Source organism: Rhinolophus sinicus, linkage group LG10 (genome assembly GCF_036562045.2).
Source record: "Rhinolophus sinicus isolate RSC01 linkage group LG10, ASM3656204v1, whole genome shotgun sequence".
Classification (NCBI taxonomy): Eukaryota; Metazoa; Chordata; class Mammalia; order Chiroptera; family Rhinolophidae; genus Rhinolophus; species Rhinolophus sinicus.
Window position 1 is genome coordinate 75,894,534 of NC_133759.1, and position 21,487 is coordinate 75,916,020.

At 52.6% G+C, this 21,487-nt stretch overlaps 1 protein-coding gene and 1 long non-coding RNA gene across 13 annotated transcripts in view; one reads left to right on the forward strand and one right to left on the reverse strand.

The window, feature by feature from the left end:
• The window catches only part of SEPTIN8 (septin 8), a 25,920-nt gene extending 12,259 nt beyond the window's left edge, over positions 1–13,661 (reverse strand). For 2 of the 11 annotated variants that reach the window (XM_074313497.1, XM_074313492.1), the window contains exons 1-4: positions 13,406–13,629; positions 2,370–2,490; positions 1,189–1,384; positions 749–935 (exon numbers count right to left, since the gene is read on the reverse strand). In XM_074313497.1, the coding sequence (XP_074169598.1) occupies positions 749–935; positions 1,189–1,384; positions 2,370–2,490; positions 13,406–13,435 (534 nt within the window). In that variant the 5' untranslated portion in view covers positions 13,436–13,629. Of the gene's footprint in view, positions 1–748; positions 936–1,188; positions 1,385–2,369; positions 2,494–2,914; positions 3,071–13,405 lie in introns of those variants that run through there. The other 9 variants (XM_074313496.1, XM_074313491.1, XM_019756057.2 and 6 more) reach the window with 7 other exon arrangements.
• LOC141567265 (uncharacterized) lies at positions 5,499–13,389 on the forward strand. 2 transcript variants are annotated; one of them, XR_012489781.1, is made up of 3 exons: positions 5,499–5,575; positions 10,724–10,829; positions 12,993–13,389. It is a non-coding gene; the product is annotated as an uncharacterized LOC141567265 (long non-coding RNA). The 2 variants fall into 2 exon arrangements; XR_012489780.1 differs by lacking the exon at positions 5,499–5,575 and adding an exon at positions 7,043–7,542.
• Positions 13,662–21,487: the final 7,826 nt, after the last annotated feature.

Genomic DNA, 21,487 nt, shown 5'->3' on the forward strand with positions numbered 1-21,487 from the left:
AGCCCCAAAATTAGTCCCATGGGCCTACCCAGCTTTGAGAGTACTCTGAAGGTTTTAAGCAATCCGGGGCCAACATAAGCGGCAGCAGGGGGCTGAGCTCCCACATAAGCAGGTAAGATGACCCATCAGCAGTAGCTGCAGGAAGACCTCAAAATCTCCCAGGCTAAAGTTACCCCATTTTTCACAATGAAAATTAACTCCTGGGATGGGAAGGGTAGTCATATGAGAGCTGACAGGTGACTGTGGGCCACACACACTTCCTGTCATCCCCAAGAAGCTGCCCTCTCAATCCCTACGCCTCATTCGCGTTCCCAATTCTGGGCTTTAACTGTCCTCTCCCTAGTGGGTGTGGGAGGACCCAAGGGAAATCCATGGCAGGAAAGACAGGGAAAGTGAAGGGAGCAGAGGAACTATGAATTGAAAGAGAGAAAATGAGCAGAGAACTGGGACACTGGGGAGAGGGTCAGAGGGCCTGGAGCCAGCAAAGTGAGAATAAGATTTCAGTTGGAAGAAAGGGGTTCAGGGCCAGATCCAGGGGACAGAACTCTGGAGAAAAAGCCCAGAGCAGTGGAGCCCCACTGGAGCAGCAGGGACAAAGAGAATACAGAGAAGACCACGCCAAGGGGGTTTTCTGCAAGCCCCCACCCAGCGGAGCCCCTGGGGACCGTAGTGGACAGTCACACTGCAGCCAACACACCCCACCCCAGCGGAGGACTGTGGAGCCCACGGAACCAGCTGAGGGGCACACCTTGCTGTCCAGTTTCTTCATGGTCACCAGGTCCAGGGACTTGAGGGAGTGCCCAGTGGGCGTGATGAAGTAGAGGCACACGTGGACCCTAGTGTCATGGTAGTCGAAGAGCGAGCGGCGAATCTTCAGCTCCTCCTGCAGATAGCTTTCAAACTGCGCATCAATGTAGTCGACTATGGGCCTGTAACTACAGACAGCTCCGTCACCTAGGAGCCGGGCAGCCTGGCTCGGCTCCCGGAGGAACAAGCAGGCTGCGGTGCCTGCCTGGGGCCAGGTGGCTGCACCTCAGGACTCCGCAGGCCCCCATGGGGTGTGGGGCTTGGTTATTTGTATGGGGACGGTTCAGAGTGAAGAGTGCTAGGCAGAGGGTTCAAACCAAGGTCAACGGGTGGGGTGGGGTGGGGATGAGACTGGGAGGGGCCGCCTTTCCCGCCTCTTGCCTCTCATCCTTATTGATCTGGTCCCCGAAGCCCACAGCGTCCACGATGGTCAGCTTGAGCTGCACGTTGCTCTCTTGGAGGTCATAGGTCTGGGGCCGCAGGCGCACACACTCCTCGTGGTGACTGGCTTCCTCGGTCTCGAAGGTCGTGTTGAAGAGCGTGTTCATCAATGTGGACTTGCCAATGCCAGTCTCTCCTGGGGACCAGGGAACAGAGAGGAGGGGATATCAGAGGCTGGAACTGGGGCTGTCCCTGGCTGTTGGCTGGGTTGGATGGGGCTGAGGCATACTCAGCCTCCACAGAAGAGAGAGGGACATGCCTCCCAATTCATCCCTCACTGTCCCTATCCCTAGGAGCCATGCCTTCTCAGTGACCTCAGAAATAACATGTGGAAGAAAGAGACAAAGGGTTGCCTTGGACATGAAGCGTGGCTATGCAGGATATGCAAGATGTTTCCTCAGTGAGGGGGCAAGAGGCAGCTGTGAGACACCACTGGACACTGGCCTCTGCTGGTCTCCACGGGACCTAATCTCCTGCTCTGCATGCCATCCCTCCCGGGCCCAGGGTGGTCATGGAGCCAGCAGGGCCAGCACCCCATAGTAGCTTGGCCCAGCTGCCCTGGGTGGCCCCAGCTCTATACAGCTTTAACTCGGGGTTTAGGCTAGGCTGCTTCTTGAGGGCGACCCACAGTCTAGCACATACTAAGGCGAGGGTATCTGTGCAAAGTCTGGCCAAATTCTCTGTGCCTCGGGAGCCCACGCCCTGAAGCACACGGCAGCTCTCAGAGCCCCCTGTTTGCGGCTGTATTTGTTCAGATGGGTGCGGAAGCTCTTACTACATGACACTGTGATTGCCACAGTGTCCTAGACACGTAGTAGGAACAACAGTCAATGTGTTTTAAATCAACAAATCACCTAAACCTCTGTGGTAAACAGTGTCAGTTTAAAAAGCACTTTCACGTTGCTGTTTATTCTTCACAGCAGCTCGGAGGCAGGCCCGCGCTCCACCTCTGTCCTCCACCCTGGCAAAGACACCACCCAAACCTTAATCCTGACCTCCCAAGGTGTCACTGTGCCTGGGAGGTCCCCTTGCAGCTCGACAGGTGGCCAGCACCCCACCTCCCAGAAGGCCCTCGTCCTTCCTCTGTCTGAGACTGTCCCCGGCCAGGCCGTGACACTCACCCACACAAAGGATATTGAAGCTGAAGCCCTGAGTGACCGACTTGCTGACCAGCTGGTCAGGGAGGCTGTCGAAGCCCACGTGGCCGCCCAGGGAGAGGCTCCGGGGCTCTGGCTCTGCATTCTGCTGAGAGAGAAACAGAGCGAGGCGGTGAGTCCACTGGGAAGAGGGGCTAACCTGGGGGGAGGCCATACCTGAGTCAACACCTCCCCCCCACCATCTGAATTCTCGGCACATCTCAGGACACAACATGAGGACACCAGAGTTTCAATTCCAGGCCAAGTCTCCACAGAGGGAGCCCAATGGGCCTCAAGGCCCCTGAATCCATCTGGGAACAGGCCCTGTCACCTGTGGTCTACTCCATCTGGGCTGGCGAGGGGTGCCAGGGCCGGGGGCATCTCCTGGCTGTTACTCCCGAGGGCTCCCCTATCCTCCAGCCCAGGAGCCCCCAGATGGTCCCTGGATCTTAAGTAAGATTTCAAGAGGCCAAGGCTAGAGAATATGTATGTTTCTGCCCTCCCCCCCCGGTCCCCCCAAACACACAGACCTCATAGACCCTCCTTTTGAAGCAGGATTCAAGCAGAGTCAGGTCTGGCCCCTCACTTGAGCTCGGTCGAGGAACCTCCCCCATCAGGCCGGGCTCACAGTCCTCCAGGTGCCCCCCTGCTCCTCACGCACCCCGTGTGGAATGCACACAGGGGCCCTGCTAAAGAAGCCAGAGCTCACGTGGACCCAGCACTGGGGCTCAGGGACAGTCTCTGAGGCATCATGACTCTGAGGCCTCCTCCCTCCTGCCTCAGTGGGCTTCCCTGGGGATCCCCAGGCATTGGTTCATGTCACCCTCTCAACCCCATCCCAACCCTGGTTCTTTAGACGGAGGATTCTGGATGAGAATGTGGAGACCTGGCCTTGGCAGAGAAGCAGGCAGCTGGACCCAAGTGAGCTGGGGTCACTGGAGCTGGCCCACAGCTTTATAAAAAGAATCCAGCAGCACCCAAAGCAGAGGGTCACGGTCAGACTCCAATTTATGTGGCCTGCCTGGGAACGGGGGTAAAATGATGTCCTCTGAGGGACAGTTCCCAGGCTCAGCCTTCCTGGGTTTGGCCCCACTTGAGGACAGGCCCCGGGCAGCTCCATGTTGGGCAGAAACACGCCTCCTCCATTCCCAGCCCCCTCGCCCTGACCGCCAGCTAGAAAGAGCAAAGACGGGAAAGGGCAGTGGGTCTGAGTCTCATCCTGCCTTCCTGCCCACAGTGCCAGAGGGGAGGAAACAGGCCCAATGAAGCCAGCCCCAGGAGCTACTGATTAGGACAGTGGCAGCCCTTATGCCAGTGTGGGTACAGGCACAGTGGTAGAGGGGCTCAGGAGCGGACACGAGGGCGCTGGCTCCCTGCCCTTCCCAGAGGGGTCTCCACAGCTCGAAGCGCTCTGTGACCTCTCTGCAGCCACAGCCTCTTGCCTCAGCCTGAACCCCCCTAACCATTCTTTTGTTCCAACCAGAGCCCCCAGCATTCATACTCAATCTTCTCTTCTCCATTAACTATGCCCACCCCACCCAACGCCACCCCCAGCTCAATCACTGTGCCCTGCATCACTGACTCCCAAGGGTGTGTGTTGGCAGCCAGGACCCCATGTGGCCCCTCTGGGCAGTTGTACTGTCCCTCAAACAAATAAGGGTTACCCCTAAACCTGCTCTCTCCAACGACCCTCTCAGTTGAGCCTCTGTTCTTGTAGCTGGCCCTTTCTCCCTATCCCGTACTCAAGAGATCATGTCACAACCTCCCCAGTCAAGCCCAGGTACCCCCAGGGCTGCAAACATAACAAAGAGGTCCCAAAGGCAGCTTCCTCTCACTGGTGCCCACATCAAACAGTAAATGGCTCATAGGATGTGCTGAGTCGGGTGCGAAGCCCCTAGCGTGGCATTCTGGGACCTTCATGGTCTGAGGCCTTCCTTACACGCTCAATTCCCACCCCGCTGGTTACGTCTGAATTCACTTTTCAAACTCAGCCCCTTCCCTGGGCTCCAGCGCTCACTCTCCCTTTTTCCTGGTACCTGCTTTGACCTGGCCCAAAGTATTTACATTCCAGACCCCTCCCTTGGCAGTGACCCCACTTCCTTGTACTATTGGTTGTCCTTTTTTAATGTATCCTGGTTCTCTATCTCTTCCACAAGCTCCTCGAAGTTGGCTGCAGGGGGGGAGGTCAGGTTTCCCGTTCTTCCCACCCTCCCACCACCATGTCCACCGTGCTCGACAACACTGCCATTTACAAACTACCAAACCCCATCCTTAACTGCTACCGCGTCAGGGCCATCTGCCCACCTTACACAGAGCTTCACTATTTAGTGTCTCTCCACCTGCTCATGGCAGCCTGAGGATCAAATGGAGGACAGAACAGCTAGTCTAGAGCTTTTTGCTTTTCAGGCGAGACTGAAAATCTCCAAAATTGAAGGCGTGCTGTGCTTGCAGAGAAGGCAATATGTTTATTCATCCGCCTCTTCCAAGGGTGACACAATCAGGATACAATCCAACATCCTGTAGTCTGCCGCCAAAAGCCACCCCGTCAGCTGCGTCTGGACCACAGGCGCGCTCTGCTGCAGAAGACCTGTGCAGACTCAGGGCCATCCTGCTCCCAGGTCCCCCCACTTTCTTACAGTACCAGGCTCCAGAAGCTAAAAGCAGGGGGGTCTCACATGAGCCACCTCTCCCTGCCTGCCTTCGCTCACACAGCGTGGCTCTCTGGGGACGTAGGTGGAGCACAGGGAGATCTTTATCCCCAGGTTTCTGCCCAGGCTGCACTGTCACTCCAGGGGCCATAGCGCCGGGTCAATGCCTGCTCAGGAGGCTCAGGGACCCTGGGAGTGCCCATCACCTCCATACACGTATGCGTGCACACATCCACGTACACACACAGAAGAATGGCCACTGGCCCTCACGGGGACAGTGTTGTTCCCTGGTCTCAGAAGACCGAGCTGACCTCCCCGCTCTCCTGAGTCACTCATGCCAACCTCCCTGATCCTACATGTGGCATCGACAACATCTGCTCCCAGTTACCCACCCCTGGTGTTGCTGCTGACCTGCGTGGGGTCCCCGTCGAGGAGGAGCCCGCAGCCTCCAAAGGATCACTGACACCTATCAGCTACCACAACACAGAAAGAACCTTCCTGTCTCCCACTGGCGACCTGGCTACCAGCCCTGCAATTTGGCAGGTAAGACCACAGCTCAGCTCTGGGGGTGGGTCCTAATAGTCCTGGGCACGATCCCACAATTGGTTCCGATACAAGCACATGACCCAGGATGAGCCTTCGTGACCATCTTGTGACCATTAGGGGAGCTAGCCTAAGGCTGAAGGCCAGAGGATGGCAGAGACAAGAAAAGCACAGAGGAGAGAGAGCCAGTGTCTGCCCTAGTTCTGGGCCTTTCCCTTGACCCCTGGCCATAGCTCCCCTTTCCTGCTTAAGCTAGTTGAGCGGGGCTATCTAGTATTTCTTGCCACGGAAAGCATCTTGACTGCTCTAGTCTCCAAAGTGAAACTCTTTGAATGCAGAAAAACCGGGAGAAATCAGGGAGGAAAAGGACAGGGAAGGGAAAAGCATGGAAAGGAAAATGCCTCAGTGCTTACAACCAAAGGAGCAGATGTCAAATGACGACACCATCACCTCGCTGAGGACCACCTGTGCCGTCTGAGCCCAGTGACCGACAGTCTTCTCCGCTGTCCCTTCCCCACCCTGTGTGGCAGACACCACTATTGTCCCCATTGCACAGGTAAGAAAACAGGTGCCCACCACCTGGAGAACTAATGAGGGCCGAGCAGGGACTCGAGAGCAGCAAAGCCCTTGCCCAAACCACTCTGCTATTCTGCCTCTGCTACTCTTACAAGGCTCCCCACTCATTCATTCAGCCACTCAACACGTGCTCCCTGGGCACATCTGCTGTGCCAGACACTGGGACGGCTGCCAATGGAAAGATGAGGAAACCGGATCCTGGGCCTCGGGAGCTCAATCTCACTCAGTCTAAATTCAAAAAACCGCAGAGGCCAGGCAGGTAATGAGGATGGGTGAAGGGGAACAGTATAGTCACAACAAGCAGGGCTCACAGTTACTAAGCACTTCACTGTGCACAACTCGAGTTTAATCTTAGTCCACCCATCAGCCCCACGAGGTAGGCTGGAACGTTATCTCCACCGTACAAATGAGGCCCAAGAGACTAAGCAATTTGCCCGAGACCACACTGCTCGGGAGGGTGAAGCCAGGATCTGAACAGAGACGGTAAGACTGCAACACAAATGCTTCCAGCCACATCCCTCCGCTCCCTGCTAGATGAAAGAGCCACTGAGTGTGGGGTCCCTGGGGAGAATGGGAGCAGTGGGGAACTGCAGAGCCTGTGCTGAGTCCACAATGGCCATGGTTCTGCGACTCCTGCCAACTGTGGGAATACAGACCTTGTATTGCCAAATCTTCCAATTTTTCAAGAGAATCTAGACAGCTAGATTTTGAAGAAACCCCTTAATTTTTAAAGGTTGGAGACTAATACAGACTGAAACTACCATGAGGACCCAACAAACACGTCTGGGGGTTGGACCCGGCCCATGACCCGACCGTCTACCACCTCGCAGGGCTGGCAGGAGAGTGCCCCAGAAGAACTGTATACCCGCTCCCATCCTTGGGGCACGGAGACCCACAGGAGCCGCTCTGCCGGGAGGAGCCTTAGGGCTGGACAACTTGAGTCGGGACCCCAGGAAGAGGCAGATCCAGCTGTTTCTGGCCCTTTCACATAGCCAGCCCCCGGGGCACTGGCTTGGGGGCGCTTACTGTCCTCAGAGCTCCAGGACAGAGTTGGCAGCTCTGAGCTCTCCACACACAGTGGGAACCGCCACAGGGCCATTATCCCCCCCTAATCACTAACAAGCTTTTGGCTCCTGAGCTGGGCTCCAGGCTTCTATGTCATCATTTCTTTGGCACATCAAAGACAACAACCAAAATAATAACTGCTCAGGCCAGCTGCATTCCTCCATGCCCGGCCATCCAGAACAAAGTGGAGAATGGCATTTTGTTATGCAGCCCAGTGGATAACTAACGAGGACGTCCTTTTCCTGACCAGGAAATGCTCTGTCTGAGCCTTGTGGAGCAGCCTAGTCACCAGCCAAGAGAAGCGGCCCTTTTTACCAAGAAGAGAGGTAGGATTTGGGGAGAAACCGTGTCTCACGGCGTGCCCACACAAAAACGGGCTTTTATGCAGAAGGAATTAGAAATCTGCTGAATGTCTGAACCGACAGAGCCAAGGAAGCTGTAGGTGAATAGAGACCCTTGAGATCAAACCTCCCAAACTAGGTTGGTTATTGGGGTGGGAGCAGAGGTGAGACCCCACCACAAGTGCATTTGATGCCTGAATTCTGGACAAAGAACAGCCCCCTACCCAGGCTTTCCTCAGAGTTCTCTGGTGCCTTGGACTCCCAGCACTTTTCTCCCCATCCCCACACCCCAGGTTCACATGCCTGGCCCCCACTGGCCTGAGCACCCTGCCAGGCATACAGGAAGCCCACTCCACAGGGGAGCTCCAGCCCTGGGGGTAGGTGTGGGCTATAAAGTTGTGCAGTGGACCCAGGAGTCATTGCCTCACTGGGAGCCTTCTCCACCCATGCTTCTGGCACTAACCACCCCACCCCCACTCTAGCTACTCTAAGCAGCCTGGGCCTTAAATAACCAGAGCAGAGGCCTCTGGCCAGAACCCGTGGTCATAGTGCAACTGTCCTTGAGTCTGATAGGAATCCCAGGAATTTTCCCAGGAAAGGCTTAGGCTCTGGGCCCAGGATTCCACAGTAAGCCTCTAAGCCCAGGTCAAAGGTTACGGGAAATAACCAAAGGGATGCATATGGGAGCTGGTGGGGGGATGCTGCTACCTGGGGCCAGGAGGAAAGAACAGAGGCAGGATCTACCTGTGCCGAATCAAGAGGACACCTGGGAAGCAAAGTGTCTCTCTAAGACAGCAACAGAGACCTGGGGAGAAGGCACGAGAAGGATCGACCTTCATGACCACAACACGGTGGCAGATGAGATAACGATGGCAAGATGGCAGCTGGGCCCCAGGAGGGGGCCACCAGTCACCTCACAAGACCAGTCATCCCCTCCCCATCCTGGGAACCGAAGCCAAACTTTGGAAGCAAAACGACCCCCAGAGCCTGAAGCCATCTGAAGCCCTGACCCCAATACTCCATCCTCTCTGCTTTCCACTCTCATTAAGGGGCGCTGCCCTTTCTGCACACAGACAACCAGGGCTGCACTTACTAATGTGGGATGGCTTGCTGCTCACTCATGTCAAAATCAGGTTTCCAAGAAACCAAGGGCTTGGTTACTGGTCTCTGGGCCCCCCCACTCAGCCCCAGGCCAAGGTCACAGACACATTCTTGGGCTTTGCTGTGCAGCCTAAAGGGAGTGGTCCATCCCACCAGGGAGCAGATGGGGGAGGCGCTCTGGGCCTCGGAAGGTACTGGAACTCCAGGCGTCCACACTTTCCCACCTAGCTCTGGGACTCCAGTGGCAGTCCCCACCCCCACCCCAGCAGGGAAAGTCGTAAGTGGTCTGGACATCCCTGGAAGGAGTCAGCCTGTGTTCCACAGTGAATGAGACCCTACCCTTGGAAAGGGGAATGTGGGCAGCAAAGGTGACCCTGACCCCTCCAACCCCAGGATAGATGCTGGTGCTGGGAAGGGGCAGAGGAATGCACGGGCACCAATTTGGGCCAATGGCGGCTCAGGGCAGCACTGCTATACTTCTCTGTTGTTTGCCCCATTCGCCCCAGTACCTGCCAGAGTATCAGACTCACACCCAGGCACCTCAGCCAGACCTGATGAGTGGACTTGGATCCATGCCCACAGCCCCTACTGACCCCTAGGCCCCAGGTGCCTCAAGCCCAGGAGGCCCCTCAGAGAGTAACCCACACCTGCAATCTGAAATAGGCCCTTATTCCCTCCTCCCCTGGGTCTGTTCCAATGATGTGGCCTCTACGGTAGGGGCTGAGACCCACCTGGAAGCCATGTGACCTGAGGAGGAGAATATCTAATTTGCCCCAAGACTACCTAGGACAACTGATGTCACAGCCAAAATGCCCCTTGCCATCTTCCACCACCCCTCCCAGCCATGGTTCCTCACATGAACCCTGAGGAGGCAGATGGCTCTAGCAGAAAACACCCCAGCTCTATCATGAGGGCATGCTGACCTTGGGAGGTATCCTTTTCCCAGGCAGATGTGTCTCCCTCCTGCCTGCACAGCTGCACATCTGGTTGTCTGGCAAAGCTTGTGTCTTGGGGGCCATGCCTGGGGATCCCGAGACCCTAACTGGCAGCGTAGAGGCAGGAAGGCTAAAGAGGCTGCAAGGGACACAGAGATCAGCCGGCCCTCAGGCCCTTTGCTCTGTCATTCTGCAGCTGCTTAGTCCGGGACCTGGACCCAAGCCACAGGGAAATTCGTAGTAGTTACTGGCCCAAATATGCACCTCCATAGAGCCCAACTTAGGGCTCAAAACTCAGAGGGCTCCACCCTCTCTGCCATTTCAAGTGGTACTCGAGCGCTGGGGTTGGGTCTCAGGCCCCAACTTGCCAATAACCAGAGTGTGAACCTCACCCAACCATGGGCTGCGGGCATCAACAAGGTGATGGACAGAAAGCATCCAGCGCCCTCCCTGCCACCCAAAGCTTTTGACAAGAGTCAGGCCCTGGGTCCCGGCCTCCATCCATTCTCGCATCCAGTGACCGCGTGATCACTGTTCCTACCCTGGTTAGTCCCTTATCGTGTGCTCCCTTGGATCACCAATGTCTCCTACCAGTCTCCCTACTCAGACCCATCGAGATCCCAGGCAGACCTTCCTAAGGTGAGTACCCACAACATGGTACAATGCCCACGAGAGAAGGAGGGCAGGGCAGACCCATCTCCCAGGGGAACATGGGGCTCACTTTGAACCCTCAACACTACCAGGCACTGAGAGCTGCACAGACATCTCTTGCTCAGCTCTCATTTCTCCTTTGGGACAGCTCAGCAAGGAGATTCCTGGCCATTTTTACAGGACAGGGAGATGCTACTCTGTGACAGAGCCCCATGTGGGCCAGAGGGCTGCCTCTTACCATCCCTTCCCACCATCTCCAGCTTCAGGGAGGGAACAGGCACTCCCTGTATAGCCTGCTTCTTGGGGAAGTGTCAAGATTACAGGGGTGACAACGGAAGTGACAGATGGTGCTGGGGATAAAGCAGAGATGGGTGGGGGGAGTGACTGGCTGGGAGGAATGCCAGGCGTGAGGTTGCCATGCTGCCACACTGCACACTTCTTCTGTCTCCCCCTCATATCGTCACTTTCCCCTGGCCCAGAAGCCTCCCTGACCACGGAGTCTGAACCCTGCCCACGGAGTCTGAACCCTGCCCCATGAGACCCTGACCGGAGAAACACAGGAGATGGTCCTCGGGGCAACAGAAGGTAAGCCCGTGAGTCTGGGACCCAGTAAGGAAGAGGGGCAGCAAGAGTAGACAGACAGGAGTCTGGCTGCCCAAAGAGGTCAAGAGGTAACAGAAAACTCCCCAGGGGGCTCACCGAGGAGATGTCAACCCTAATCCCATGGCTGGTCTAGGGGTGAGCAGAGCCCAGCCAAGATGTAAAGGCTGCTGAGCCTGTGGTGTTTACATCACACTATGTGGAACAGGAACCCTGCACACACCGACCTCAAAGTACAACTCTGTATGTTCATCTGAGCTCCAGGTTGGGACAGTTCCCAGCCCTCCAGGGCTGGTCCGACCCCTGAACCAGCCTGAAAGGCAGTGTAGACCTGCCACAGCTCAATTAGATCAGAGCCTCATGGCCACGGCTTAACACCAAAGTCAAGCCTGGGGCTGGCCAGACACCTAAGCATATCTCTGAACATGCCATAGACTACAATTAACCTTCCATGAACCCTTTGAAGAATATCAGTGTGGTAGTGTCCATTTTATAGCAAGATAAAGGAAGAAATTATTTTCCCAGGATGACGAGCCAGGGGAGGAGAAGGGAGTCCAGACTCCTAAATTCAGGCCAAACCCCACCCAAAGTCTCCACCCAAATTCAACTCTGTCCAAGTCCTCCAAGGAGTCTGACAGCCCAGAGCCTAGAGGGTGTGGAGCACATCCATCCATCCAGCTTAACCTAGCACAGTAATCCAGGCCCCTGAGCTCGGGCTGTACACCCGTACCTGAGTCCGTCCCCTCTTTGTGTCTCAGCTCACCATGAGGATAACACCTAAAATCCTCCCAGAAATGGTCAAAGAGCAAGCATGGGAATCTGAGGGGAAGGGCCTTTCCAGTCCACCTCCTGGCAGCGCAGCTGGGCCTCTCAGCTTGGTCTCTGAGGACAAGCTCTGGACAGTCCGTGATGGGAGGGTGCCGCATAATGGAACAAACACATTCTCCTCTGCCTTCTCACACAGGCCAGTCTTCACACCCACATGGGCACTACAGACGACAACACCGAGGGGTTAAATAACTTGTCCAAAATCACATGGCCAGCTAGGATTCATGTCAGGCGGTCTGAATCTGGGTGCTCTACATACCGCTCCCACCTGCAAGACCAACGGTTAGAGCAACCTCTCACCACAGACAAGCCCCAGACATAACTTTCTGGTCAGCTGGGCAGGAAAAATGCACACAGACACACACACTCACAGGTCTCTTGGCCTCCAGCTAATCGGCAGGTCTGTTAGGATCCTGGCGCTGCCATACTGGGGTACATAAATTCTGGTTTACAGTGCAGGGGTGAGGTGAATCTCTGATTCCTCCAACTTCTGAATCTGCTCCTCCTGTATCTAAACTTACTTAACTGACACACAGCCCCCTCCCCAATGAAAACAAAACACGTCAGGCTAGAAATTATGAAACCAAGAGCTCCTGCTTTAGTTATGCATATTTCCAAAATAGACCAACAAATGTATTTTCAGATTAAAGGGAACATTTACATACATAAATTCAGATGACTGTATTTATAGCATTAATTACATAAGCCCTGGCTCCCTTATTTAGCCCCACACCAATTCCTTATCGGTCACATATCCAGCTTTCCCCCCTCCCCCCCAACAGCCCCGGGCTGTCCCTCCCCCTTCCCTGCCGACCAGGGCCTCACATGCTGGCAGGAGGACACAGCTTCCTTCACTGTCACAGCCCAGCCTCCCAGACACACCCAGATCCAGCCTTAGACACCAGAGGACAAGTATACACAACTCCCAAAAGGCCCCTCTCCCCCGGGTAAATTAGAAAAACCCTTAGGAAGTTGGCCATCGGCCGGATCAGGCCCAGAGACCCCTGCAGTGACCACCGAGCCCTCGGCCCTGCAGAAGGCATACCCTAACTGGGGCCCAGACAGACACCCACTGGGCTGAATCTGGAATCGCTCCTGTTCCTTGGGAATGGTTGCCTAAGATCCAACCCGACCACTGAGGCCGGACCTACTTGGAATTGCACCCAGGATCCCGCTGCTTGGGTGGGCGGTGGGGACTGGAGGGGGAAGGAAAAGCAGGCCCAGGGTCTTAGGGCCCAGTCTGCCACTGCCCTGAACTCATTCGGGGGACTCCCCCGGAACCCTAGAGCTTCAGCCTCACCGGTGGTGTCCATCCAACAGCACCTGCGCGGCCAGGAATCTCCCCAGCAGTGCAGAAAGCAATACCCGGAGACGTGGGGGTTCCAATTATGTCGGATCCTCCCCTCCCGCCCACCGGGACCCCAGTCTGTCCTCGCACCTGGCCCGAGCCAGGCGGGTATTTATTTGCTCCTTCCCGCGAAGGGGGCCTGCCTCTCCTGCGCCCCGGGGGGCAACCCCGCCAGCCACCCGGCAAAGCTCCCACGCCCGACGCCCCGGGACCCCGGCGAGCGCTGCGAAGAGCCCGACCCGGTGTCCCCGAGCCGGCCCGGCGTCGAGGCCCGGCCGCGCGGCGCTGACAGCCCGGCTCGCGCCCCCGGCCAGCTGCAGGGCGGCCCCCTCCCTCCCCGCGCCCCGCGCCTCCTGCGCGCGCCGCGGCCCAGCAGGGCCCTCACCGAGAAGCGTTCCAGGTCCGTGGCCGCCATGGCGAGCTCCGCACCGGGCGGGCGGGCCGGGGCGAGCACCCGGGGCCGCGACGGGGACAAGCCGGCTGCGGGACGCGCTCCGCCCGGGCGGCTGCGGCTGAATGGATCCAATATGGCCACTTCCTGGAAACTCCCCTTGGCGGCGGCGGCGGGAGAAGCCGCGGAGCCGCCCCCGCCCCCGCCCGCGGGACCGGCCTCCCCGCCCGGCCCGGCCACGAGCGCAGCCGGAGCCCCGCCGCTGGGACGGCCGGGGGTCTTCGCGGCGAGGCGGGAGGTGCCAGCTGCTGAGGCTGCTGGGACTTGTAGTCTGCGAGTTGGGGGGCCCGGGAGGGCAGTGCCTGGGGGACCGGGGGCCGGTGCCTGCCGGCCTGCCGCGTGTCCCCGGGAGGCCAGGGCCGAGTCCGGGTGGGAGTGTCAGGGCCCGCGCGCTAGGAAGCCCGTTCCGTGGGGTAGGAGAGTGGGGTACTGAGTGTGCCCCAGGGGTCTCCGCCACCAAGCTGCCTCCACCACGTCGGAGCCTGCAAATGCACTGGAAACACCCGCCAGAATGTCGATGGGCGGCGGCCTGCGGCCCGTCGGGTCCAGGAGAGGCCGCCTCAGCCTCGTATGCCGGTGTCCTGGGCCCCACCTGATGCTCTGGTCGGTGCTAAGGAGGGACCGGGGCGGAACCCGCGCATCCGGCCAGGCGGCCTTCCTGCGCAAGGGACCAGCCTTCGGCTCCTTGCGCAACGAATGCGCAGGATGCGCAGTTCAGGGCCGGGATTTGTGCAAGAGAAAAGCCGAGCTGGACAATCAAGGCATCAGACTGCAAGGGACCATCACCCCACCTGCCCCAAGGGCTTGGGGCAACGTCTTGATGGAGTCTGGGCGTTGTGCAAAGAGGGCCACTGCTCCTAATGCAGGCACATTCTCTCTGCTGATCTCACTACCCAGAATGTGCATACAACTCAGAAAACTAACCCTTCTGCTTAAGCCGAAGTTATCAGGGGGCTCTGGTCCTTTTCACTGACTATCATGCAAAACCCAGCTCCCAATTCACTGAAATCCTCCTTTTCTTTCCCTTCCCTCTGCCTTCCTCTGGCATTGTCTTTAGGAATACGGCAAAGTTTGCCTCTTGTTTCTCCGCTGGCCTCATCCGCCCTTGACCCACCCTCCACACCGTCCCCCCTCCCACCCACAAGCCCCCCAATATCTTCCTGAGAAACAACGGCTCTGTCCCTCCTACTCAGAGACTTGTGCCCAAGACCATATCTGAACTTGGCTCCTGGCTTTAAGAGGACCCTCTTCCCTGGCCTTCCACTGGCTTTCAGTCATATCTTACCCTGAATTGGCTTTCCCCTCCTTCCCCTCCCAGGCAAACCCGCAGCTTGTCACGAAGGTAAACTGACATCACGCTGGACCTTTCTGACTCAGTGTTTTCACTCTGTTCCTCTCTATCATGATGTTTCACATGTTGCATTGTAGTTATCTACAAGAAATGCTCAGAGCAGTGGGTGAGGAAGCTGGACCTATGGCAAACCACCTAGGTTGGTATCCATCCAGCCTCCATCCCTTGCTGGCTTTTTAACCTTAGGCAGTTTACTTAACTCTGCCTCGATTTCCTCCTCCCCAAAATGAGAGTAGTTATAGTACCTGTGTCACAGGATGAAATGAGATGAAATAAGTAAAGGGCTTTAAACTATACTTGAAATAAAATGTTTAATAAAATCTCCCTCTTTAGACTACAAAAGCAGGGGGTGGGGGGAAGAGAGAGAGGAGAGGGAGAGAGATGTTGAATTGCTCATCCTAGGCCATAGCTGCTGTTTCCTTTTCTTTTCCTACAACTAGCAAGAAATCTGTTCTACCTGCCATTTTCTGCCCTAGGTTCTGCCCTAAACAATCTTTAGAATGGTCTCCTCCGCCCCCAGTTCGGTATATTTCAAAATATCTACTTCTTGCAGCCCCAGCTGGTGGCTGAGAGAAGGAAAAGCCCAGATTATAGCTGACTTGCTTCTCTTGGGATATGTTCACTCTACTAGGAGAATTTTCACCTACTCCCCAAACCTCAAACTTCCTTTTATTTCCTTTCTTCTTCCTCGTCTCCTTCTCCAGTGCTACTGCTGGTCAGAACTATTGAAGGAGTGAGAGTTACCTGTGGGGACCTGTGGCGACACAAAGGTGAATGCAACAATCATTTCTCACATGAGGCAAAGTGTTATTTCTTATGGCAGTGTTTCCAAGTACCTCTCAGGAGAAGTTCACAGATGTGATACACACACAGAGAGAGTGGTCCCACAGTTAAATAACTATATGTATGGAATGCTGGGTCCCATGTGGGAAAAGGTTTCTCTAGAAGTCCTCAGAGCTTTTGATAAGCGAATGTGCGCTGTCGCTGTCTGAGAGGTAAAAGGACTATGCAGCTCTCCTCAGAGTTAGCTGACCACCCCTCTGCCCCCACCCCACATACACACCCAGCACCGCACTGCACTTGAGCATGGTAGACCTCCCTGTTGCTTATCTTTTACTTTTGTTTGTAGTTTCTTTTGTCATACAAAAGTTTAAAATGTTGCTGTTGTGAGGTTTACCTGTTATTTCCTTCATGGTTTTCACCAAAAAACCGCTTTTAAAAAAGCTTTCCCTATCTCAAATTCATAAAGATATTCTCTTTGTATTTTTTACAAAATGTTTTAAAATTTTTGTCACATTTATGTCCGTCAGTGATTTGTTTATGTGTGTGCCAAACCGATTGTTTCATCTTACCCAACAATGTACAATACAAAGAGTATCACAGAGTAAATTTCTGTGTGTGTGTCAGTCTGTGGATCAATTAAGATTATGTTCAGTTGCTTCAACAAGATAAAAGTCATTCTCATGTTATCCAGATAGGCAGTCTGGGTGACGTGATATTCTCCACACACCTTCTATGTTGTTTTGCTTTGAAAGGTCTTGACCCCATGGTCCCATATGGTGACTTTAGCATCCCAGGCAGCAGGAGGGAATGAAGGTGATAAAGAAAAAATAAACAAACAGTCTCAAATGGTTCCAGAAGTTGCCACATGGCATGTCTGCTACATCCTATTGGCCAGAGCTGGGAAATGCGGTCTTTATTCTGACCATCATGTGTACAGCTAAACATTCCATAAAATGTTAGGAGAGTAGACATGGGAAAATAGCAGCAATCTCTGCCAAGTCTGTTTCTGGACTATGTATCCTGTTCCAATGAGATGCCTGAAAAAAACTTTTTCTAATATTTTAACACTTTTCTTTGTTTAAATTGGAAAATTAAACTATTAAAAAATGACAAGCAAGAAAATAATCAGCTATATACCACTTTTCAGAATCAGCTATAGAAATGACCATTCCATTCCATCATTCCAGAAAGTTTTCTATGCATATTTACAAGATCAGAGGAAAGATCATAGAGATATTTTATAAGAATTGGACTGTAATACACATGGTATTTTAATAAAAAGTATTACATTTAATTTTACTTGAATTTAAAAGAAGTTGAAGTGAAACTGAAGGAAGAGTTGTACTTCAAATGTTTCTTGACCACAGGAGATATTACTTCCTGAAAAAAACACCTCTGAGGTTAAACAAAAAATTGTGAAAAACCTTAAGAGGTTCAAGTCATTTTTTTTTAAAGTACACATTTCAATTATGTGTGTGTATCAGCTGTCATGATTCTTTCCATCTTTCCATCTCCGTTGACCCTGCCTCCTGACTTTTGTTACTTATATTATTATTGTTACATTATCGAGGTTTATGATAATCATATTATGTTCTGTAAAAACATAATTACATAGGTACTTGTGATAACGAAAATAAATGGAATAAGCATTGCTAAGAGAGTCACTTAAAGTCGAGGCAGGAAGCTGTTAGGGTGGTGGGGCCTATTCGGCCTACGGGCCTACGCATAGCTTGTGCCTCAGTTGCTAAAACCATTGCTAAATTCAGCTCAAGGCTGAGTCACAAACATCCTGGGATGGCGCCTGCTGCATGGACACATACGGACTTGACCTCCTTCTTGTATTTTTTGCCTCCCTTGTTTGCATATTAGAACTAACCAATCCCTGTTCACCTAGCCAGCAAGACTCATTTGCATGAAAGAATTCCATTTTGTGGTTTTTGCTTTTATAAACCCTGCCCTTCTTTGTTCTGTTCCCAGAGCAGTTTGGGTTGCTACCTGAATCTGTGTCCACACAGGGTTACAATTCTTTTTGCTCAAATAAGTGTTTTTTATTCTGTATTACAACCTAAATTTTTTGATTAACACTTGGTATACAGTCTAGATTTAAATGAATTCAATACTCACTGTTCCTGTTTTCAAGACTTCTCTATTCGTAAGTTCTTTATTTCAATTCATCATCTCTTAATAGACTGAATTTCATTGTTAAACTGTTTTTTCAAGAAGCGTTTTGAATGTGTAAGAATGTCTCTCTGTAGCCATTACACTAGAACCTCATCTTGACTGGGTATAATATTCTTGGGTCTCACCTTCTTTGCCATAGAATGTAGCAGGTTTTGCTCCTTTTTCTTCTAGGAAGAACTCTAAGACCAGCCTGAATTTCCCCCTTATAGGTGACTTTCTTTTCCTGCTTGTATTCGTAAAGAAGTCACTATTTTTTTTCTTAGTTCGATGACAACTAAGACATATCTTAGTATTAAACATTCTGAATTAAGCTTTTCTGGAACATAATGTGTCTTTCAATCTGCAGTTTTAATCTTGTTTTTTCTGCATTAGACATTCCCTTTTGTCTCTATTTTTGGTTTCTTTTTTCAGGTCTATCAATCTTTGTATTGGCTCATCTTCATCTATATTCCATTTCTATTAATTCTGACTTCCTGAATCTCTTTACCTTGTTTAGATACCCCAGTTCAGTAATTTGAGTTTCAGTGGGGTCAGTTCTCTTTCTTATTAGTTCTACTTTATTTATTTCTTCTATAATAATATTTTTGTTCTCAATGTGTTTCCTTTCCATCAGTTCCCTTGTTTTATCGTCCCATCTTTGAGCCTCCAATTTATTAAATTCATGTTCTCATTAAGTCATTTTATATGTGAAGCAGTTGTAAGGAATTTCCTTTGGGAGAAAGGGGAGAAGCCCTTGTCTTTTGCCCAGTGTTGTCCCTCTACTTATCATTAATAATTTGCTGCCATGTGTTTGCATCCATGTGTTATTATCTTGGTTTGGTGGCTCTGTCCAGGCCTTCTTCATGCTGCTGTAACATGATGGCAGGAGAGGGTGACTTACTTAGCATCTCCCCATTGTTTGAGACCAGTCTGTTTTTCCCTCTGAGCAAAGTGGCTGGGTGCTTGGATTCCGAGTCCTCTTTGGCAGGCTGGAGGGGAGAAGGGAAAGAGGAGAGCTCAGCAGAGGCAGAGTACAGTTGTGGCTGGAAGACCTGTGCATGCTCCTGCCCTGAGGTTCTAATGAATGTCTTACACAAGGCTCATGTCACCTGATTGGGGCTGGAGAGGAGAGTCCTATGCAGCTTTTCCAAGGAAGGGGGATAACCCAGGCTTTAGATCAATTTCTCAAGTTGAGTGTTGTCCTGGAGCCTTTATTTCCATCAGCTGAGTCAGCTCAGTGGATCACGTTCCCTGCTTCCCCTATGTCTCCCCACGCATTTTTCAATCCGGCTCATTCAGAAGAGGAAGAATATAAGGGCACGACTCACATCTGTTTCCTTTCAGATTCAGGAGTTACCAGGAAGAATGTTGAGGATTTTGTCAATTTCTGGTAGTGAGGACAGGGTAGGGAGCAGAGATGTGCTGTGCCACTCCTCGCCACTCCAAAACCTTCTGTATCTTTCCTTGGAAGCCAAACTTGAAATTTATTGTACTGGTTGCTGATAGTAAGTTTCCCATGGGATCTTATCTACTTTATTTTGTTAGGCACTGAGAAAGAACCTCTGTGGGGAAGCTGTCATCTGCTATCTGTATCCTGAATATCCTGAAGTGCCCCTACACATTTTGAAAGCAGCATTTGCTATCTCTGGCTTTCAGGTCTGACTTATATTAATGCCTGTGAAATAATACAAGGCAAGAGCAGATCCGAGGAGGCTATTGGGTCCCAGGTATGGAGTTCACAAGTCCCAGGATGCCCCAGCCAGGCGGGCCATCTCTCCCATTTTGTGAACATGACTCTTAACAGCGAGATTTAGGAATTACAGTCAAATGGCAGTACTGTCAGGTTGAGGCCTAGACCACGAGTCCTGGCCTGATGGAAAAAGCTGTCCAGAGAGAAGGAACCATTTTCTGCCTCCTTCTTCCAGGAAGACTGGGCAGAGTCTGCACCAAGGCTGGATGCAGGAACTGTGGCACAGGGGGAACCACTGGCAGAAAGCAGTCATTCTCTGGCCTCATGGGTCTCTGGCTGTCCCCTGCCTCAGAGTCCCACAGTGGAAACTACCTGCTGCAGGTGGGACAGGAAGCGTGTCAGAACAGTCCTCCCTACCTTCCGCCAGAGCATGTGGCATCGACGCCCTGTACACAAAGCACGAGGAATGCTTTGGAAAGCCCTGGAAATGAGAATCTCTGCCTTTTTTCACAGAAGAGATTCCTGGGTCCCTGGGTCCCTTGGGAGAGCCCTGAGACCAAAGTTCTCAGGGACACATCCAGGTTTTCTAGGGCCTGAGCTTATAGAATGTGGAAGCCCTTCTTTGAGAAAAGAATACACAAGATTAGGTATGGAAGTCATTATTTATTTAGAATCAGAAGAGAGCAGGACTTAGAAGGGACCCATGCAAAGTGAGAGGCCTGAAAATTTAAGCTTCATGTGTTTTAGGAGGTCCATGTTGCCTTCAGTGTAAATGGGTAACAGAGACACCCACAGGTCTCGGTGCCTGAGTCTACAGGGACTCTTGAAGCAACCCCCATGGTCCAGAGCTGCCTGCGGGGCAAGAACCCCCATTCTAAACCTGACCTGGAGGGCCCGAGGACAGGGGTTGATATCAACTTTATAAGGCACCCCATGTAATTTGCCCCTGCCCACACCCCCGAAACAGGTACATTAAAACCTGGTGCTCCCTGAGATAGAAGCATTTCTGCTCCTCCAAAGTAGTTGTGAGCAAAAAGAACTCTCTGGAAAATATAGGCCAACTATCCAGTAATCAGAGATTGACAATCTATATAAAGTGGAGAGGCCAGGTGACATGCAGCTGGCTGGCCAGCCCATTTCAGCATGGCTTCCATCCCCGCAGCCATGAACAGGTGGGATATAAGCAGGTAAAAAAAAAGCCCCACGTGGTGACACCCTAGACAGAGATAAAGAACTTAAAATGGTTTGCTTTTTGGGGGAAATGTGACCTTCAAAGAGCAAGAGGGAAGTGGAGAGAGAATGTTTCATGTTAGCCAAGGTGCTAAAGGAAGTCAACAGGAAAGGAGACAGTTAACTAAGGAGAAGCAAATCGACAGGGCCAGACTTATAGTGAGAGGGGACTGCAGAGCAATAGTTTTCAAACTGGGGCCATGGGAAGAATGGGGCAGAGAAGGAGCTCAGCTGGTGGGGCTCCACTCCTCCCCAGACAGCTCCATCCCATCTGCTTTATATATTGGGCTTTCGTTTCCACAAAGGGTTCTTCTGCAGCTAAAAATAAGTCTGAAAGCAACATCTCTGGGGGAAATGTATTCAGACAGACAAAACAGGTCTGGAACAGACCGCTGCTGGAAGAAATCCAGGGAAATCATTGAGTTTGAGTAGAGCTAGCAGAGAGGTAGAGTTTTACCTGGAACCAAGGGGTGGGCCAGAGAGATTGGAAGGAGAAATTCAAGGGAGCTGAGAAAAATTACTCTAACTTAAATTAAAAGTAGAAATAAAAGTAAATTAGCAATAAAGAAAACACACACAAGGATGGGGCCAGCTGACTGAGGAATGAAAATAGAACTAAGGACCTGATCAATGTACAGAACCCAATCTAGATGAACTGAGGAATAAGAGCCAACGTCCCATAACTCATATGTTTGGTCCATACTACTGGTTTACTAGGTATTTCTTCCCTATTTGGTGGTGGTGGTGGTTGCACTTGGGGGAGGGGAGAACAAGCCAGAAGTTTTTAGAAAAGCAGGCAAAG